Source organism: Podarcis muralis, chromosome 8 (genome assembly GCF_964188315.1).
Source record: "Podarcis muralis chromosome 8, rPodMur119.hap1.1, whole genome shotgun sequence".
Lineage (NCBI taxonomy): Eukaryota > Metazoa > Chordata > Lepidosauria > Squamata > Lacertidae > Podarcis > Podarcis muralis.
In genome coordinates, this window is record NC_135662.1 from 55,656,096 (window position 1) to 55,678,580 (window position 22,485).

Genomic DNA, 22,485 nt, shown 5'->3' on the forward strand with positions numbered 1-22,485 from the left:
AAGTATGATGAGTTCATTCTAATTAAATTTCAGGTAACAAACCTTGATATTATCTTCTGTAACAAATTCCTCGATCAACGGGCTCTAGTCACTAAATATTAATTATTTCTAAAGAATTGGGTGCTATCAGTGTTGCTGGATAGGTCAGAGAAACCAAGGCCACTGAAACTAAACAAAGCTACATTGGGCTGGCAGTCTCATTGAGCTCTGCCCTTCCAGCACAACTACATGGCCAAGGAAGCCTGCAAAGCAAATTTGACTATGCCATTCATTTTGTTTTGATCTGGGATATTTAAGGTTAGCAGATCCAAAGAACCCCACGTTCATTTTTCTGAAGGTTCTACTAAATCAGCAAACACAAGGCAGAAGATCAGGGATTTATAGTGAGATAGTTATAACCTCCATGGACCTCTTTAGGATCCTCCAGGCACCAGGTTGTTGGACTTCAGAATCTCTAGTAATAATGATGCTTTCTTCAGAGTACCCCAGGTCTACTGTTAGACCTCCTCTCACCGTTTTCTCAACACATGTTTGTCATTCCTTGTAGGATTTTGCTAGATGGTTTTTAGTGCTTTCTAATGGTGGTTCTATTATTACTTTTTGATTATAAAGCCAGCAATATTTCCCTGATCGTTTGTAATTGCAACTGCTACTGAGCCACATCATTGCTTAGTTTCATCAATCAAAATAGTTGGAGCATTGTAATTATATTTAATTGACAATTAATTATGCCCTATTAAGCACTTATTTCTGTTTTATTGCAGACATTTTAAATCCATTACTTCCCACAGAAACCTGCCTTTAATTAGATCTGTTTTAAGGAGCCACACTTTAAAGAAATATTGGATAACATATAAATAATGAGGACCATTTTATAGCAAATTATTACATATTGGATAACAAACTTCCATTTTTGCAGATGGTTAAAATGAGGGGAAATTCCTGGTTATGGAAACATGGGGTGAAATCATAACATCTACTAGGAGAGAATGAAGGTCTAATCTAATGGTCAACTCTAATGGCTTATAAACCTAATTGTCAAGTCCAATGGCTTACAAATTAAAACTTGGCACTTATAAATACTGTATATATCTGCACAGGACACAGAAGTTGCATGAAAAGAAAATTTCACCAATAATAGCTAATTCTGGAAACAGAGAAAAGGACATAAGCCAGTGGGTGGTAATAAATAGGAATAGGGATGGGCAGTTCTACCAACACACAAAATAGCAAGATCTGTTGGTCAATTGGGGAAAAAAGCCATTAACTTTTTACTATAACTGCTGGCTCACTTTAACTCAATGCATATTAAATGACTTTCTTTGCAACAAACGCGGGTGGCGCTGTGGGTAAAACCTCAGTGCCTAGGACTTGCCGATCGTATGGTCGGCGGTTCGAATCCCCGCGGCAGGGTGAGCTCCTGTCTTTCGGTCCCAGCTCCTGCCCACCTAGCAGTTCGAAAGCACCCCTAAGTGCAAGTAGATAAATAGGTACCGCTTTATAAGCGGGAAGGTAAACGGCGTTTCCGTGTGCTGCGCTGGTGCCGGCTCGCCAGAGCAGCTTCGTCACGCTGGCCACATGACCTGGAAGTGTCTCCGGACAGCGCTGGCTCCCGGCTCTTAAGTGAGATGAGCGCACAACCCTAGAGTCGGACACGACTGGCCCGTACGGGCAGGGGTACCTTTACCTTTACCTTGCAACAAACACATTTCCCCCTTATTTCTTGTAACCTTAGAATAATTTCTGTTTACATTCAGAGGTATAAAACATTATGTTCTTCCTTCCTCTATTTGCTTCATTATCATGCAATATAAATTCTCCACAGGGTCTCTGTTGTCACACAGAGCCTCCGCCAGAGAACTACATTTACAGGTAAGCAACCTGTTCTGTCTTGATAAGGAAAATGTTTCAGGTGAAAATCCAACTGTCTTGTGTGCTAATGAATCTTGAAAAGCTTTTGCAGTGGAACAATGTAGCTTGAAGCATCACACTAGATAAACTGGATCAAGATACACCAGACTACAGTGTCAGGGACTACTACTCTCTCCAGTTGTACCAGTTATAGAGGTGCCAAGCCTAGCAGTACACAACTAGGAAAGTCTAGACTAGAGGTAACACTCTTCCACAAATAGTTCTGTGGGCCTATTTTGATGCAAACTGTTAGCATAACGGAGCAGTTAACCTCACACATACTGAATCATATACTTTCTCTTTCATCTGAATAGCTCTGAAGTTTATCCAGTTTAGCCAGAGTGCTTCACCTTTATGACTCGTGATGCCAATCAAATTTATATGACTAGCAGTTCCATTGGGTGGGATCTATTATAAGTTAGGGGAACGTGGCTGAATTGGTTTCCGGTGAAACCAATGGAACGAGTTAGCCATAATGTAATTTAAGGCCCATTGATTTCAGCTAATTTAGGCCCCATCTGCACTGTCATGGCTTCTCCCAAAGAATCCTGGGAACTGTAGTTTATCAAGGGTGTTGAGAGTTGTCAGGAGACCACTATCCCCCTCAGAGAATTCCCTGGGAAGAAGTATTGATTGGTAAACTACTCTGTAAACTGTAACAGGAGAGACATCTTATGGAAGCATTTGAAACAAAGTACTGATGGTGGTTACTTAATATTTACAAGCAAGGCGTTGCACAACCTAGGTGCAGACATGCTCAATGCCCTATTTTTTGCAGAAGAAAAGCAGATATAATGTGGCACCCTTCCGTATGCCTCCTCAGGTGAAACATAAAGTTTAACCAGGTGTTTCTATTGCTCTCTTGGCTTTAGGCTTCGGAGGCCTCATCATCTGGGTTATAACTGAAGTGTATAAGTTACAGTTGAGAGCTTTGCCTCAGCAAAGAGAATGCTGGAATTTATTATCAGAAGTCCACACTGGATGGTCTTCCAAACCTACCATTCTTCTTTTTCACAAGCAGTGTTCCTGATTCCCAGGACAGTTGCTATGATAAATCTATGGTAAAACTATATATCCAATGAATGCAATAATCAGCTGTTCCTAGTTTTTCCCTTCCTCTCACATTTTGCACCTACTCTTTTAAAAATATGTATATATATTATATTTTACTTTACCAGTCTAAAGAGTCTAGACAGTGTGCCCTGGCCATCATAGTGGTATCCCTTGTGTCCCTTGTGAGCATATTTATGCTCATAGAATCTTCCACTTCCATATCCAGGCCTGTGAGTTTCACCACCCTGCAAAGAAAAGGAAATTGCAAATACAGTACTTTGTTTTGTCATTGACATATATTACAATAGCTTAGGAAGACTGGGAGCAGAAGGCTATTACATTAGCTAAGCTCATGAAAGGATAAGAGACAGGTAGGATAGGGCTCTCCCCAAAATAACCCGTGATGAAAGAAAATATCTCAATTGCTGGCAATGAAATAGATAGTTAGAAGGGAGTAAAATGTATATATGGGAAGCTAAAGGCAAATCCAATATCTTTTACATGTTGGCTAGCATTTAAATGAATCTTACTGCAGTCTTTGGTGCACATTGTTTGGGAATTGCCTGAGATGATAATAATCCCTAATGACTAATAATGTGGTAACTGATGTAAACTGCTTAACACAGCCAGGCTGTCAAGTGATAACAGCTGCCATCAAGTAAATGTGGAAGAAGGTACTATGAAAAGAAATGTGTTTCGTCTTTCATGCATTTAGCTCCTTTAAAAAGTCCCCCCCTCTGAATATTAATGGGGTGGGGGTAGGGTGAAGGTATATTGTGAAGGAAGTACTTACACATTACCGATGTCCATTTTTTTGAAAAGCATTGTTAAAAATGAGGAGAGGTTGTTAAAGTAATTGCACAACTGTCTGATGAAAACTGGTCGTTCAAGGAGGAATTTTCAACTAGCATTCTGCTCAGCAACCGCAAAGCAGTACTTTAATTTAAAAACTTTCCCCTGCCAGGATTGGTGTGCAACATCCAAAGTCGGGCAAACAACTCGGCAAACAGACTGCAATGCAAGTCAAGTCTGCCATGTCTTTTTTGAAAATGGTAAACTGTTCTAATTAGTCTTGTACACAGCAACCAGTTCAAAGGATGTAAGACTAGCACAGTGCCTCCACACGCTTGGCCACTTCCTGAGGTTGCCAGGTCTTTCCTGCCACCTCCTAGTCAGAGCTTAGGCCATTCAAACATTTCACTAAAACTTTACAGCAGCCGGTAATGACCTTTTTTGGCCTAGCAAAATGTCCAGTGGGTGATGGAAACATTTCTAAGCAACCTGGCATAACATAATTTTGTAATTTTAAAGCAAAAATGTAACTAGTTCTAGTAGCGTTTGTAAAACCTTTTGTTCTAAACTCAGGTGTCTAAAGGAACAAAATGAGTTTACAGCAGATGGGTGGGGGATAGAACTATATGAAGAGGTCTTCCTGCTAAAGAACATTAGCTTTTCAGGACAGCAGACTTTTTAGTAAAATAAGCTCTTTGGTATTTGACGGCATAACCTTTGTTGGAAAACTGTTGGAGGTTTAACTTGACACACAAACACTTCGCACTCTTAACACACAAAGCATTTAACGACACATAATCTCTCTCTCTCTCTCTCTCTCTCTCTCTCTCTCTCACACACACACACACACACACACACACACACACACGCACACCACACACACAGTGCTCTCTTCCCCCTCCTGTTCAGCTAACCCTCTCCAGGATGGGAATGAAAATGGCACCTTTCCCACTCAGTCTAATAGTTAATCTATTCTAGTGTGTTCTGAATAGTGGTAATGAATATAATTTTGCCTACAGTGAAGAACGAACATTATCATGTCTTCCTCATTGTTTTCTTTTTGAAAATATAACTGCTGGGGAACTGGAACAGACTCCCATGAGAGGAGGTGGACTCTCCTTCCTTGGAGATTTTTAAACAGAAGTTGGATGGCCATCTGTCATGGATGCTTTAGCTGAGATTCCTGCATTGCAGGGGGTTGGGCTAGATGACCCTTGGGTCCCTTCCAACTCTTTGATTCTACAAGTGTCAATAAATGATGTTGTAACTCCCATCAAATAACGGGATGCAAAATGTATACCCTGCATCTGTTCTTGACTATATTCATGATCCCAAACAAAAATGGAGTTGTGTCCAATTCATTATTTCAAGCTATCTTTTCTTTTTACCTCCCCGCTGGCACTCCACAGACACACAGAGATCAGTAGAACCTTTAAATTGCCTTAAAGGGAAGAGGTTTGCCATGCAGTGCAGTTTGGCTCTGTGCTCAGGCAAAAATAATTTAAATTGTATTGCAAGCTTGACAGGCTTCTGGATAAAAGCAAGCAAGGAAACCATGGGCATAAAGGAACTGATTGGGAGCCAGGAGGAGCAAAGCAAACAAGCCACAGTCAAAAACATGAATGTGAAGAGTCTGCAGGAGCTAGGAAGGCAAAACAGAAAAAAACAAAACAGATGCTATTTGCACTTTTGGGGTGAAGCAAAATGGCTGCACATGAAAGCATGTTCATCACCTACCCAGCTAAATCTGGAAAAGGATGATCTCCCCTGCGCATACAAGAAACAGAAACAGTGACATGGTGACCACCATGGGGCAAAAAGACACTGAAGACACTATACAAGAGAAGTATAATCAGTGAAGGAGGGTTTGTCTATTAACGAGGATCAAACTGAATGAGGATCAAGCTATACTTAGGTTGTAGTTTGTAATCGAGTGTTTAAAGGAGTTTAAAACCCAAGTGGCTGTGTGGAACATATTAGACTCAAGTGACCCTCCATTGTAAAGTACATGCTATTCATCCATGCTCCTACAGGTTCAGTCTTGGATAGTTCTGGTGCCAGCATTCGGAAAGGCCTTTGGCTGAGAGCTGCTTCGATATCAGCTTTCCAGTCAAGATCTAACAGTGCTGCTCTAGATGCACCAGTCATCTGATTCAGTCTGGCATAATGTGCTGGAATAAGAGGGATTGAATAGGATGTTCGGATCATTTTCAGATTTAGCAATGTCCCTTAAAATAAGGCATAACTGACAATTGCCCATTCAAATTGCCTTATCCAGCACTGTGTGTAACATAACCTAGTTAGAACCCTTGTCCTGCATTTCCAGCGATCCTTTTGCAAGGGGCACATGTGTTCAAATGTGCTCAGCATTCCTTCTAAGGCTGGGCAATAAGCTACAATGGCAAGTGGGGAAGTAAAGGGTTGGGAAGGCGCACCAAGGTCTTCTTGCAGTTCAGATTAGGGTGTGCTTAGATGTACTGTGAGGTCAACCTTAAGAGAAGGGTAGATACTTGGGAGAAAGGAACGTGGTTTTGGAGATACAACACCAGCCTGGGGTCACACAGGAAGATGGGAGAACCATTAAAGGGTATGAGTGTTGATGGAGAGACTATCCTGAGAGGAGGTGGCATTGGAGCAGCTGTGGCCTTTGAAAGATGACCTTGAGAAGAGTGGGGCCTGCAATCCTTGTTGCAGCCTTGAATGAAGAAAAACAACCATATCTGTGTTATAAGCTGTTTCATGCTTTTTGTCTGAGGCCAGAGTAAGCCCCAGTGGGGAACTGAGGGTCCACTGAACCAGCATGGAAGGACCATCACAGGGAAGGGTCAGAGCTCAGAGATAAAGCATCTGCTCAGCATGCAGATAGTCCCTAGCTCCATCCCAGCATCTCCAGGTGGGTGTGGGAGAGACCATGACTGAAATGCAGGCAAGACAGTTAGCATAGCCAATCCAGGTGCACAATGCTCTGACTCAGTGGAAGGCAAATCAATGTGTTCCTAATGAGATGCATGGCTCCTTTAAGACAGCAACATACATGCATTATGTGCTGTTTACATTACATAGCAGCATTCTGGGAGAAATCATTCTATATACCATATTTTTCCCTGTATAAGATGCCCCCATGTATAAGACGACTCCTATTTTTTTAACCCCAAATTAAGAAATTAAGTTGTTTAGCTTTTTGGGGTGGGGGTGGGGGAGGTCACTTCCGCCAATCGCTCACCCACCTGCCCGCCACTGCCGATTGCACACCTCATCGCAGCCGCCAATCGTGTGCCCGCTCGCCACCACCAACAGCCCACCCGCCCACTTGCTGCAGCCGCCAGTCATCTGCCCAATTCCCGCAGCCAATCGCCAGCAGACATGCCGCAGCCACCAATCACCCGCCCAATAGCCACTGCTAATCTCCTGCTTGCTGCTGCTATTAATTGCACGTCTCCCCTCTGCATTCACTATCCATGTATAAGACGACACCTAATTTTTGCAATTTTTTTAAAAGCAAAAAGCATTGTCTTATACACAGAAAAATACAGTAAGTCATACTCTGTCAGGAGACATGACTCTTAGTCTTTGGCTTGCCGCAAGCTGATGGCCCATAATGTGAATCAATGTCACATTTTCACACGTACCTTTCCATACAGGGGAGGAGTTGACCTGGGAGACACCTGAAAAACAACACAAAAGTAAGAGGAAAAGTATGATCTGCAATAAGATGCTATACAGTTGAGTTTTCAGGTCTGCTTCCAGATATGCCACTTCAGGGCCCCTCTTCCTGGGCTTTCCATTCTCTCCTCCGCCCGCCCCACCACCAATAGTCAGCAAGCATTCTGTGACCTCTGAGCATGCTCACTCTTCATTGGGCTGTTCCTGCCTCATTTTCTTAAATTCCTGAATTATTATTATTTTTTAAATAATGCAACTCCTCAAGCCTGCTGATGCCTTCTTGTGCATAGGTTTTGCTGTTTTTGCCAGCAAAAGGGTTGAGTTCACTCTTAGCACCTTGTCTGCCTGATGCTGTGCTAAAAATGCTTCTTGGCTGCTCGCTATGTGAAGATATTTGAGAAAGACTCCTGTGCTGTTCGATAAGAATTGACTCTTGTCCTTCAAACCCACAAACCCTATTAAGATTCCTCAGAATGTAAATGAGCAATGCGAAAGAGGACCAGTTGCACGACCTTCATTAGACAACACTCTTGATCTGCCACTTTAATTACAAGCCTCATTCTTAATTCCAGCAACATTGCAAAGCTACGGTAGTTGCTGTTATTCTCACTCTGGTCCAACCAATGAATTCATGGTGGACCTCAGCTTTGCACCCAGATTCATTAGATTCTTAGGAAGGAACTGGATATTTTGAGAGCTGTGTAGCTACTGCAGAAAGCAACAGCCCTACATTTTTCTGTCTCTCAAGTAATGTGAAGTGTAACAAGCCACATGAGACACTTTCAATACACTTTATGCATTTGTTACTTGTGTGTAGCGCGATCTTGAGTAGTGCCATACCTTCAGCTCTGCTCTGAAGCAAGGTCTCTCTCTCTCTCTCTCTTTTTTTTTAAAGGAATCACGTGTTGAGCATTGCTGTCTGCATAGAGTCGCCAATGTGTAAGCCTATGTATGTGCTCAATGGGATAGAGAGAGTTGGTTGTGTTGGTGTTGAGATGGCATGGGGTCCCTACATGTGAGGAGGCGCTCCCATGTTGGGCTCCCTGTATGCTCAACATGTGGTTGTTAAAAAGAAGAGGCTTGTTCACATGTTACATTGAACAAGTTTCTGTGTACACTTGTTATCTATTGCGCACACAGACTGTTCAGTTTGCATTTAAAGGCAAATCCATCAAATTAACATTTTACAAAACAATATGACAAACATAGCCATCCTATGAAGTTTGCACTTACCAGAACTTTGCAATGTAGTTCTCTAACCAACCAATATTTACAAAGATGCATATATTATGGGAAAGTGTATATACAAATGCATTTATAATGCATTGAGTTAGGGAAAATTTCTTGCAAAAATGTGTACATTAGTCAAAACTGCACACAAAAACTGTGTTTATTAGGAGAAATTGGCAGTAAAATATTGGTGAAGTTTCATGATTTTAGTTTGATGATTGCTACAGAAACCCAGAGAACTGAATTTAAGATTTGAAAAATGAGAGAGAACCAAAACTGACAGATCCTGCCATCCTACTCAGAAGTAAGTCCTATTGAATTCAATGTGGCTTGCTCCCAGGTAAGTAGGGTTAGGATTGAAACCTAAATCAAATATGCAATATATGTTTGCTCCTATAACCTCTTCCTTGATTTGAATTTCTATCCCCTTTTTTCAGAGGCTCAGGGTGGGAATTAGCTTATTATTAAAATAAAACTTTCAGATAAGCCCTCTGCTTATGTGGCTGCTGAGCTAGGCTAATAAGAGTGAGTCTGAGGGATTTGCAAATTTCTACAAGGTGAAAATGTTCTAGACATCAAGGGAAAAGGTAGGGAAAACCTCTTCATAACAAAACCACCATATATTAAATACCACATGAGAAGCAAGGGACTTCCTGCTCCTCAGTGCTTATTAGTCTCTGGTAAAAATCCATATATTTGTTATAGCTCAGTGGTTTATGCAGGAGTTGTGTCCCAGATCCATGGCTCTGAAGGCTCCACAGGAAGTGAGCCACAACTCAAGATTGAGGTAATTTCTATAAATATTCATGTCAGCAACATTTGTCTCATTGGTATTGGCACTGACACAGAATATTTCTATCCATTTTCGTTTCTATTTGAAAGAAGGGAGCGAGCAAGTCCGGATTACAGTATTGGATTTTTCCAAAGATTTCCATGTTAGAATGGAAAAATTCCAGTTTCAAAACTGAGGAAAACCCTTTTCTGCCTTGGAAGACTGTCTTTTGCCTTTCAATAGCCCTCAGACTGGTAATAAGCTGGATCTGCACACAGTTAAGTTTGTTTGGGCATGTGACTTGCTCCAACATAGTGATTTGTTGCAGGAACAGCCAATTCTCATAAATGGTCTCTCCCCTTCAAAAAGAACCAGCTGTTCATCTTCAGTTCAGGAGAAGGTGCTACTGCCTCACATTGCCTTGAGTCTATAGAGTATGGCAGGCAAGGCTGGCTCTACCATTAGGCAGGCTGAGGCAGTTACCTCAAGTGACATATGCTTGGGTGTGGTGGGAAAGTGCCATAAGAGGAGAGCTGTCACATGGCTTGCCCTGTAACCTTCAAGCTAGCCTGCTGCCACCCGATGCTACAGTCCTGTTGCCAGTGTTGATTCAGTTCCTAATCTGAATGACTTCTGTTGGTAGAATTGGGAGGGGGGCCACCACCTTGTCCTGTGCCTCAGGCAGCAAAATACTGACAGGCTCCAGGTGAAGGAAATCTGTGAGCCCATAGAAATGCATACAGAGCTGTGGATCAGGAGAGTGACTTCCAGTGCCCATCCCCTTACCTGGCACACTAGATATAATTTTGTCTGCACTCCCTTTTAGCAGAGAAATTATCTTTGGGGCACTAGCTAGCTGGTGTGTATGTTTTAAAAAGCAAAGTACCGTAAGCATTTTTGTTTGGTGAAAGAATTACCAAGGTGAAATGGAAACTTACAATGTTCCTGAAGAAGTGGACTACTGGGTTCTCATCCACATACCGGCCATGAGATCTTGGATGAGGCAGGGAACTTACATGGCCAATTCTGGCAGCGTGATGATAATCCTGAAACAAAGGACAGGTTATGCTTGTAGACCAGCAAGCAATCTGAAAGGAATTTGAGCGCCCATTGGGGAATGATCAAACATTAAGATTCTTAAAACTCAAAGGAGAGATGATGGAGATGGAAACACACATTAGGTACCGAAGTACGTGAGAAAAGCACTCAGCCCACAGGGTCCAGCAGAATACTTCCAGGAACCCTGAAGAAGGATGTGGAAGCAGGAACTCTCTACTTGTTCCCCAGCAACTGTGCTTGAATATCCATTTAGTTATCCAGGCTTACCCTCCATGAGTTTATCTATTCTCTTTTCCAAGGTAAGAAAATACCATGTGGTTGTTGTTACTCTTTAATTCCACAACAGTGGAACACTTCAGGATGGTGCCTAATGAAATACAATACATTTACAGAGACCAGTGAATCCCTTGTGGAAGAGCATTTATCCTATCATTTTCACTCCTGCTTTGACTTCCCAGCCCTTTAAAAGCCATGCGTGGGAAGTAACGGCTATTAATTCATATCAGCATGTGAAGCTAAGTCACAGAGCTTTTCCATCTAGTGCAGGTCTGTCTACATTGCTCTGACCGGCAGTGGCATTTCAGGGTTTGGGGCTGATGATCTCCAGAACTTACTACTTAAGATCCTTTTGGGTGAACATCCTAGTGGTGGCATTTCTGCATGTACACATGGAGAACTGGAACTTTCTGCATGCGCACCTCATGTGGCCTGTAATGAAATTATGGTGCTGGGCTCTTGACATGTGTTTGAATAAAAAGGAGATGTTGCACAGAGGTTCTTGGCTATTGCAATTCCTAGCTGGTCAGTAATTCATGTGCTTTTGAAATGGAAATGTTTGTGTGTGATCATTAGGCTATTCTCTCCCTCTGAACTAAGCACAGATTCAGAAAACCACTTAGCATGTGGTGACTCACGTAAACTTAATGCAGGGTGCATTCCTTCATATGACTAGCAGGTCAGCAGTGTTCAGCTGTGCACGTGCTAAGTCCAGTTTTAAAAACTCACCGTCCATTATGACCAGATGCTATATAATAGAAGCTTCCTGCATACTTTACTGACAAGTTGCCAGTGTGTGGTAAATGGTCAACTGCATCCACCAAGAGTCTTACAGCACAATCCTAACTATTAGAAGCAAGTACCATTAAATTTGATGTGTACTAATCAGTGCATTTAAGATTGCAGCCATTAGTAGCAGTGTTGGAGCAACAGAAGAAAAAACAAAGAGCAAACTAAGTAATATACTTTATTGGATCAGCCAGTGCTACAGATCTGAATGCAAGCTTTCAACTTACACAGAAATCTTCTTTAGGTATTAATGTTCTTATTAAAAAAACTAAAGCAAATAAAATATGAAATTAAAGGTGATGTTAACCAAGTCATGCTGAATGATTTTTTAAAAAAATCATAATTTTATATAAACATAAATATATATTTATATAAACAGAAAATGGGTTACAAATCTTGTTGAAGGGGCTTATCAAGGAAGCATTTTTTTTAAAAAAAGCAAGATGCATGAAAAATGTTCAGCAAGAAAACAGATGCATCTTTCTAGAGCCACAAATCTCAGGTGTCATTAAGGCCTTGTAATGCAAAAAGTGCAACTAATGCTATTGAGTTAGGGGTAGTTAAATGTGTCAAAGTGATCTTAGCGCTTTTTTGGATGGCCTTCCTTGCATTTGTAACCAATTTTGCCCTCTAAATATCTTAGAATTAGCTACCTTTCCATTCCTCCTCATGGTGAATTCTGTGTAACTTGAAAGCTCCCATCGTCCTACACTCACGGAAGTCCTGATAGTGCTGTCATGTCTTTCAAAAGTACCGTGAGATGCAGCCCTGAGATACTAGGTAAAATAAGGTTCAATAAGCACTACATTTTATATATGAAAATATATACATTCTGGAATATCAGTGTTATGCACTATGTCTGCTAATAGCAAAATGTGCATGCACTTACCTTCTTACAGTAGCATGGTAGTCTAAATCAGATGGTGTGTATAGTATCTGAATATTTCATTCTCACGTCTGTTGCTAATCATTTCTGACAAATTCCTTGCCATTACAGTGGTATCTCAGGTTACAGACGTGTCAGGTTACAGACAGTTCAGGTTACAGACTCCGCTAACCCAGAAATAGTACCTCGGGTTAAGAACTTTGCTTCAGGATGAGAACAGAAATTACGCTGCAGTGGCGCGGCGGCAGCAGCAGGAGGCCCCATTAGCTAAAGTGGTGCTTCAGGTTAAGAACAGTTTCAGGTTAAGAACGGACCTCCAGAATGAATTAAGTTCTTAACTCGATGTACCACTGTATGCATCTCAGTTGCAAGTCAGGAGGAGGACATATATTTCACAAGGATGCACACTAAAAGACTGTTCACAAAGTAGTCTGAGATCCCACATGCCATTTGTATTTTTCTGTATCTTTTTAGCTTGGTAATTTGCTCTCTGTGGAGCTTTGGGATGGGTCACAAAGCCAAAAGGAGCACAACTTAATATTTCATTGAAATCAGTTAAATTTCCACATCTTTTCCTGTCTTAGCCTGAAGTCCCAGAAGTATATGCCAGATTCATTCATATACAGTATATATTCAACCTGGTATGTGCCAAAAGGCAGTTGCTGGATGTATCAGCATAATCTGAAAGGGTTAACTTCAAATTCTTTTGAGATGAGTTGGCCTTTGAAAAACCCATTGTGTGCATTAATGTGGGAACTGGAAATCGGTAAATTTGGGCTTCTATTGCTTTTTTAATGTTGTCATGGCAATTCCTTTATATTTCTGCAGCTGAGACACCTAGATAGCTTTTAAAAAATTCCCAAGATGCCAAAAAGCATGCATGCATGCTCCCGTATTTCTTGCCTTTTTGTTTGAGCTATGTGCAGAAAAACCTGCAGCTTGTATGTTAGACTGCAGTTGATAAAGGACTTGCCAAATAAATGAATATCCTAGCCTTCCCTCCATTTCCCTCCCTCTATAATGTTGTTCCTCCTAAGGATTATACTGACACAGAAACACACACTTTTTTTCCAAATGCCATGCTGTTAGGGTGATCACTTGTGCACCAGAAGAAGAAGAAGAAGAAGAAGAAGAAGAAGAAGAAGAAGAAGAAGAAGAAGAAGAAGAAGAAGAAGAAGAAGAAGAAATGAGAACACAATTGCATCTCATTGGTATATGCTAATTTATATGTATAGCTGCAACTTTTGAGCGAATGGCTATAATTTAAATAGAAATACAGTATTTCTCACCACAGAGAGGAAGAACCTGTTAAGGTGGCTGGTCTGCCTGCTCCCTCTACTGACCAGGTGCTAACTGTTGAGGGAATCTTCAAGGCACTTTCTTTTCCTTCTTTGTCTTCTTTATCTTTAAACTGAACTTGGACTGGACATCCATTCAAATAGAAGACTGCCCTCTATAAACTAACCACATGGCCACCGCTCATACTGTAGGCCCTTTTTTCAGCTTGCTCTATTAGGTTTGCTCTAAATCCATGTTGTATGCATGCATTTATATACTAGAAGAAGAGAGTCATTGGCTGTCGTGTGAATTCTGCCCATTCCCGAGCTTTGCTTTCCCCAGTTGGCACTTGCATTTTATTTTTATGGTTTGCTACATTCAGTTTCAAAGTCACACTTTTACAGAATTAACACAAACACAAAAGACTGAAATGTAACTACTGATTGTTTTTATACCAACACTTTTTATTTTGCACGGACTATACACATGTGGCTGTGTTATCTGAAAATTACAGATTTGTTTCAATCCTGCCTTTTAGTTAACTGAAGATGCCATCCAGCCACTCTTCACCCACGTCTCCTGCCTGAGCCACATTAAGCACAGAAATTTCCTGCCAGTGATGCTCTGTTCTCAATGACACTCATCTTGTGGACTGAGAGACTAAAGGACCTGTTAAGTATGGAAGTTGTTTTTCCTAAGCCACCACACCGAATCTGAATCACCCTTACTATCATCATAGCTTTTAGCATAAAGTTTTCAACAGAATGTGTTTTATGATCAGGTTCAGACATCAAAACAAACCCAGTAGGCAGCTAGCTGCATGCTTAGGAATGGAAGAAGAGCCTCGCAATCAGACTGAAGGGTCATCGACTGGAGGATCCTTTCACACAGTGGTTACAGGCTACTCACAAGTCGAGGATGTTTACAATATCACAAGCCAATGACAAGTGGAATGTGTGCCTGTGGTTGTAGTCAACTAAGACCTCAGAGCAGACATGTTGAAAGTAATGTGCCTAAGTCAGTCATGTTTATTAACTTTAATGAGACCCTCTGAGTAAGTCTAGCATTGAATACCACCCTGTATTTTTAATGATGCAAAAAAGAATATATCTTTAAAAAAAAAATCCAGTGGAAAACTATTTCTTTAGAAATATATGAGAGACAATAGGGCAATCCCCTGCCCTAGTTCTTGTTACTAAGCAACAAGAATTACCAAGGCAACCAGGCAGGCACAGGTGAATGAAAGCTAATATTTAAGAGGAATTGAGTGGTGGGGTGACTCCACACTCTTATTAAATGTCGGTGAAGGAACTATCAGACTGGGGAAGAAAGTAAGTGTCATACCACATTGTTTTATCCTTTCCTTTTTTTACTTTCATCCCATCCGTCTGGCAGTGCCAGAGGCCTACCTGTCAATTTCTTCTGGGAACTGATACATGAACTCGAAATGCAGCAACAGGCTGCTGCTATCCTGTGGAGTGGCTCCTGACATCAGAAACCTGTAGCATTTCCTCCATTGCCATTGTGAAACAGAACTTCTCTGTCAGGTTACAAATGTAGTTGGACTATATTTCAAGGCACAACATGGCTTGCCTTCATTTCAATGGCTTGATTCTGTTCCCTGGCACATACATACCAACATATACCACTCCAGCTGCAACTCAGAAGGAGCTACAAACTAACACTATGTTTTTCATCACATGGAAGGCCTACAGATCGTGGGGAAGCCTTGTAATGGTTGTATAGAGGATGGGATTTCAGTGGGTACCGCTTTTCATACCCTGCCTTTTCCTTCTAAAAGTGTCCTGTCTCATACCTTACTTTCTTTGCTACTGTTATCTCCACAGTTCAGAGTCGTTGTTTGTTGTTATAATTGTTAGTAATAATAACAAAGTCTACTGATAGTAAAAATGAGGAAAATCAGTAATATCCTGACAGGAGAAGCTACAATTTCAGGAAGCTTGCAAAAAATAGCTCTGTGTAAAAAAAACCAACAAATCAAAAACAATATAAGTATATTGTTTCATTGCTGCTTTATATTTTCAAATCACTGGTCTAGAACAATAATTTTGACTTCATGAAATCAGTTATGGGTTATGACCTTTTTGTCTGTTGGTCAGTGACAATTGCTATATAAACATGATATAGCAATTCTATACTATACATTTATGTGGGTATCAGACCCTACATATGTAAAATCTTCCTCTGCCCTTAACTTAATATAGGCATCTGAAAGGCAATTAACATGGGAAACAGAAACAATTTGCATTTGCTTCTTTCATTTTAAGGCATTGTTGAGGGATTTTGAACCAGCAGATGGCGTTTCCTAGTTACAATAAATGTACATCTAACAGAAAGGGAAATTTCAACACCTTTTTGCAGGTGATTTCCATACCTATTATTAACAGTGTTCAACTGAGACTGACATACATACATAAACATACAGTCATCTTGTGTGACAATCTGCAGATGGATGGCATGAACTGGATATGCATACTAACTGGAAAAGTCTTTAGATTCAGTAGTTGCAACAATAATTGCAATATTAATTGGACAGGATCTCTTTTTTGCCTAGGGGTTCCTTGATGGGACTCTAATCACAAGGTTAGATTCATATCATATCCCTAAATACATGGCCTTCCATGCAGGGGGAATCCAGCCCATTGACTCTGTGAAACACCATTTATAAACTATATAAATAGTACTAACTTAGAATAACCTAGGCAAGAGGGAAGTTTTTGATTTCTTGCAAAACAGGAAAATTGTACTTCCACACTTGTTTGAGTATTGTCAGAAAAAGTTTGGTATGGGCTTCACAGTAGTTATTTAGAGGTGGTGTCAGGTAGCCAACACACACACTACATATTCAGGCAGACAGCAACACCCATGAGTAGTTGAATGACAAATGTGCATATGTGGACTCCTATTACATCTAATATTAACGGAGTTCAGTTGTGATTAACATACATAAATGCAGTAAGCTCAGGGGAGGGGAAATGAGGACAATAGGAATTGGGATTACACAACATGAAGAAAATATACTAAGTGAAAGGTTCTGAAAACCCAACAACAAACAACCCATCATGCTAAGTTTTTTATGAGTCCAGTTCAGCAAGGAATTTTATTTATTTATTAAATTTATATACCACCTTTATCTTCCAAGGATCTCAAGATGGTGTCCATGGTTCTCAGCTCCCCTATGTCATTCTCACAGCTACTCGTGAGGCAGCTTAGGCTAAGAGATGGTGACTGGCCCAAGGTCACCCAATGAGCTTCATGGCTCAGTGGGGATTTGAACCCTGCTTTCCTAGGTCCCTAGTCCAACACTCTAGCCATGATGCCATGCATGTGGAATGGGTTCACAATGTGGGAAACAGCTACATTAGTAGCACATCTCCCCATGGACCAACTTACAGGGCTTTTGAGTGGTCAGCCAAGCAGGATTTGGAAGCCACATAATATGTCCTTCCCATATCAATGTTTTATCTAAATGTTACCCAGTGTGGCATGGAGCCAAGTCACAGGTACGGCAGGTCATTGACTGCCACCACCTCTTGCAGCAATAGAAAACATTTAAAAACATGCATTGATGTTTTCTACTTATTTTCAAGTTCTGTCTAAAATGTGTAGTTAAAAAGAAGTAAGGCTTGCTTTCCAGCTCATTTGCTTATGAGCTGTCAGTGCAGACCCAAACTCAGTTTTAAAATTCATCCTTCTAAGCGGCTCTGTTTGCACAAACAAATATTATATGCATTGCTGGAACAGGGCCCTATTCACCTGAAAAAGCAACCTGTGTTTTAGACAGCCAAGCTTAATTCTGACCATCTTCCAGGTAAATTTACTCAGATGTTGACCTTAGAATCTTTTAAAACACAGCTTCAGTTTAGGTATCGGGAATTAGCATTCAGGGCAGAGCAGAAGAAAATCACGCCATCATAGAGTTTAATAATTAACAGCAGCCATACTATTAGTGCTACTTCCTAAGCCAAAATGTTCCCTCTAACTAGCAGATATATCGACACAGCCTCTGTTACTGTGATCCAAATGTGGAAGTAAAAACATTTCTTTCAGTGTTTTTCTTCATCCCGCTTTAGGCTGGAGAAATGTCTGCAGTATTGTACATCGATTAGTCGCTTATTTAGCATGTTGCAATGGTTGTTTATAGGTACCGTATTTTTTGCTCTATAAGACGCACCAGACCATAAGACACACCTAGTTTTTGGAGGAGGAAAACAAGGAAAAAACTATTCTGAATCTCAGAAGCCAGAACAACAAGAGGGATTGCTGCGCAGCGAAAGCAGCAATCCCTCTTGCTGTTCTGGCTTCCGGGATAGCTGCACAGCCTGCATTCGTTCCATAAGATGCACACACATTTCCCCTTACTTTTTAGGAGGTAAAAAGTGAGTCTTATAGAGCAAAAAATACGGTATATAAAGAAACTGAGAGAGCTGATTGAAAATGTGTTTGCATTTACATCATAGCTTAATTAACAGCATGGCTTAATGAAAACATGACCTTATGTATCTTTGTCTTCTTCCTTTTTTTACCAACAGAGCAACAACTCTCCTTATTAGAGAGTAAGCAGAATTGTATCATTTAGCGGTAAAAAAAATCCTGCTCTGCCCAGTCTGTCCATTTGGCGCATATGCTTAATATTTCCCTGGGGTGAGTTCCACATTTTCTTCCTTCATCAATTTGAATGCTATTTAATATTTGAATGCCCAAATGGCAATTCAAAAAGGGAATCTTTGTGAAAAATACTCCTTTCTTATTGGGAGTTTATTATTTCTCTTGCGTAAAGACAAAGAAAAGCTTCCCAGAGAACATTTTGGCACCTGCAGACTAACGAGTTAATCCTCTTGCCTACGCTTCTTATGTGCTGATCCATGGTCCACTCAGTGGGAAAACTGCATGCATCCTTAACTCTCCCAATGAAATTTAAGATGCTAAAATTTGGTTAGAGTTCACTTTAGCGTAGAGCAGGGGTGTGCATTTTTTCCATCAAGGGCATTTCCCTGGATATGTGCTGGGTATAAGCTAGCAGTGAGCAAGACAAGAGACAAAAGTGAGTGGGACTTCTCCTTTACTCTCTTTCCTGTCTCCCCCTTCTCTCTTTCTCTCTCTCTCCTTCTGATATACTTTCTTGCTTTCTAGCTCTTCCAAGGGATGGGCTGATTGTTCTTGCTAGAGAGCGCAGGAGCCAACTCCCAGTGGCTGAGGTCCCTTTGTCCTCCCTAATAAAATATTTGAACCCCCCCCCAGTTGATAGGCATTGCCATTCAAATGGTGTGCATGTGCTTACCTGCCCCCCCATATTTTATTCACTTCAGCTTTAAATCTCTGTATCCTTCAAGCACTTTGATAAACAATTCAAGTCACAATACAGTCTGTAAAGATGGTTAGGTTCAGATGTTAATGTTTAAGCTTAAATAATTAGTGCACCACTTAACAGTGTGAAAGCTATTTAATAAATGCATTACCAACGTTCAAGCGTAGACAAAGGTCAAATATTGAAACAAAATCATGTCGTGTTACAGACTCTAGGAAGCTAGTACCATCAATTATATATTTTACAATGCTACAATTTATACAACAGTTGTACAAAACAGTAGGTATGACATGATTTCCCTAGACACAACAAAGACTTGTAAAAAGGAAAAAAAAATCACAATACATAATTTCCTTCAGACTACTAGATAGACGCATTGAAATACTCTTAATTAAGTGTGAAAAATACAAGTTATTATTGATGTGGCTAATTTCCCCCATAGGTTTCATATGCAAAACATTTCATACATATTAAGAGCATGGTCTGGTTCTGACCATCACATCTCAGTTTATCAAGTTGAGATATGCATGGACTTGAGCCTTTTACTCACACACAGAACCCCTTTGCAACCCCATGCAAATAAAGCCAGGAAATCTCTTAATTAAACCATGATTTAAGATTTTGGATTGTTCCAAAATTGGTAACCATAGTTTTCCAGTTCTGATGAAATGGTGAACTATTATTTATTAGAGACTTCCTAGTTTAATAGTGGCTTGCTATAGTGGGGTCCTGTTCTTGAACATAAGGCACCTGCATATTTCAGCTTAGAAAGATGAAATTGATTAATGCCTGTAACATTCAGACATGTTTTCATTCAAATTAGGAGAAACTTATGATTCTTTAAATAAACATACTTTTTTGCTGTTTTGATTCCTGCTCAATTTTATACCAAGCAGACACTTTACACTATTTCACCATTTTCTTTAATGATCAACTATTTCAACTGGTCTCAGAAGCTCCAGACCCATCTCTTGGTTTTATATGCTGGGATGCAGCATTAGAAGCAAAGCAAAGCAAAACGAACAAAAAGTCCTTCCTGGGTTAAAAAATCCTGACCTAGATGGTGCTATGTTCATAGAAGGTGCTGAAGGTACTCCTTTCAGAAAATTGATGCAAAATAAATACAAATGAATCTGCATCTTCAGCAGGGTTTCTCCAGACCAGTGCTTGTGTTGTGGTTTGTTGTGGTTTTTTAATCAAATCACTCCCAGTTCTGTAGACCTTATTATTGCCCCATTTTTCTTGTGTCTGATGCCTTATCTCTCTCCATCATTGGGGGTTGCCTTAAACTTCAGTGGAGATTCATTCCAAGGAAGTGTATGCTCAAGTCATTGCTTTATAGTGTGGTGAATGTTATCTACAGCTTGATTGCAAGGTTTTATGCAGTAGCTTATAATATGCCCTTCAGAAGGCTGTATTGACAGCCAGATTGACAGCTGTGCCAATGCAACAACCCCAAATCAGGCTCCCTGGATTCAGTGTTGCAGAAGCGTCACACTGGCAATCTCTACCTCGGCTAGACCAGTGGAAATGTTTAGGACCATCCCCTGTGTTAGATCAAGGGTTAAAACTGATCGAAGAATTATTTAGTTAGTACTTGGTAAGGAAACATCAGAAAGTAGGAACCGTGAAGGGAAGAACAGGTGCTATAGCTGGAAATAATATGCAATAGCTTGAAGATGTAATTACAAATTAAAAAACATTCTCAGTCTGATGAGGGAATTGGAACAAACTAGATACAACTTAGGCATAACTGCCTAATGCATCTGTTGAGTAGGTATTTAAGCACGTTCTAACACAATGTGTACTAATTGTGACCCTAAACCTGGAAAATACTTAAGTGGCTGGTAAATTTACTTTGGCACTAGATCTAATGGATTTTTCCTAATATATATTGGGTTTTGCAATTCTGAAAACTGTAATATTTCAGAGTACAGAGTACAGAGTACAGTTCCAGAGTGCTGGAAAACATCCCTTAAGAAGTCCACAATTTGTCTAGTAGTTATTTGCTACCTCAACAAAGGCTGGACTAACTGGATTATACAACAGGGCTGTGACTGCAAGTTTGTTTTTAATGCTGCAACTACTTGTCTTGTACCAAGAGAAGTACCACCAGAGAGACTCACTTGAAGTTAAGACAAGTGTCAAGTTTTGCCTAATTTTAAATGAGAATAATTTAATCAAGATCTGTTCACAATTCATTTCTGCATACGTATGTGTGCATTGCACATGAACCCACCAACTTGCACATACAGATAGATAGATGGCGCATGGGTACTAACCATGGGAACACAGGTGGCATGTTTTCTGCCACAATGGAGAGACAATATATCCATACATTCATATTGGTACATTTTATTTTTCTCCCACCCTTTCCTGATGTATCACAAATACCAGAGCAATGGAGAACCTGTCTTTTGAGAGGGTAGGCGAAAACAAGACAGGCATTCTTCTATTTTTCCCTTCCTCCTCCTCTCTTTAAACAAAGGGGAGCGTTATTCACGCATGTATTCTTCACCCATGGATGTTAATAAGAAAAGAATATGCCTCCACAAGGAATTCACCATGCTCTCTGCCTGAATGTCAGTGCTTTTTCTGGACAAAAAGATGTTTGTGTTTGCTGCATTCCGACACGAGTGTGGGCAGATCAGATATACGAACCAGCACCGCAGGACAGGGAAAGGAGGCTGGAACAACGCCCTGACCATTACCCCAGCTCCTGTTACATAATTAGTTGGAGCTTTGGGAATCCTTACCAATGGACCCTAGGGAGCATATCCTCTAATTCTGGGAAAAGACCTCTTCCATTATCTCCTTACCCTGCATCTTTATATTCCTTTCCATGTACCTAAGTTCTACATTGTCGCATGTTTACCATGTTGGCTTGGTGCACACTCAAAGGCAGGGTTATCAGCAGCTACATTCAGTTGGTGATAATTCCTGTCTCTGGCAAAGATACTCTTTGAGTGTGTGATGAAGTATATTTGCAGGGTTTAGTTTTTTTGTCTGCCCTGCCTCAGCTTTTTTTTTATTTTTATTTTTAAAAAACCTTTTTCTAGACACTTTCAAAGTGCATCAGTGTTTGTTTTACTATTACACACAATAATTAGCAATCATTATGTTTTTAAATACAGGGAGGAAAAACATAGACCTACATTTCCAGCAACTCTGACATAATAATGAAGTAACAATTCTTATCTGAAACCCATACTATTCAAGACGATTGAATGACACTAATAACTTTATGCTTTCCTTAAAAACACACATGCACGGCTAGTATTAACAAATATTTGTGGCACTTGCTGAGTTAACTTCCAGCATTGAAAATCTCCTGGAATGAATTCCCAGGAGATATTGTTCATTACCAGCATTATTATTTCTGAGAGCACAATGTTGTCACACAATGGCACGGCCAGTTCTTCACTGACTGGCCAAGATATATGAAAT

At 40.4% G+C, this 22,485-nt stretch overlaps 1 protein-coding gene across 3 annotated transcripts in view; it reads right to left on the reverse strand.

The window, feature by feature from the left end:
• Window positions 1-22,485, reverse strand: part of MBP (myelin basic protein) — a 95,792-nt gene that overhangs the window by 2,046 nt on the left and 71,261 nt on the right. For 2 of the 3 annotated variants that reach the window (XM_028737495.2, XM_028737496.2), the window contains 4 exons: window positions 10,360-10,467; window positions 7,386-7,421; window positions 5,494-5,523; window positions 3,087-3,209 (listed from right to left, as the gene is read on the reverse strand). In XM_028737495.2, the coding sequence (XP_028593328.1) occupies window positions 3,087-3,209; window positions 5,494-5,523; window positions 7,386-7,421; window positions 10,360-10,467 (297 nt within the window). The remainder of the gene's footprint in view (window positions 1-3,086; window positions 3,210-5,493; window positions 5,524-7,385; window positions 7,422-10,359; window positions 10,468-22,485) is intronic. The other variant, XM_028737497.2, reaches the window with a different exon arrangement.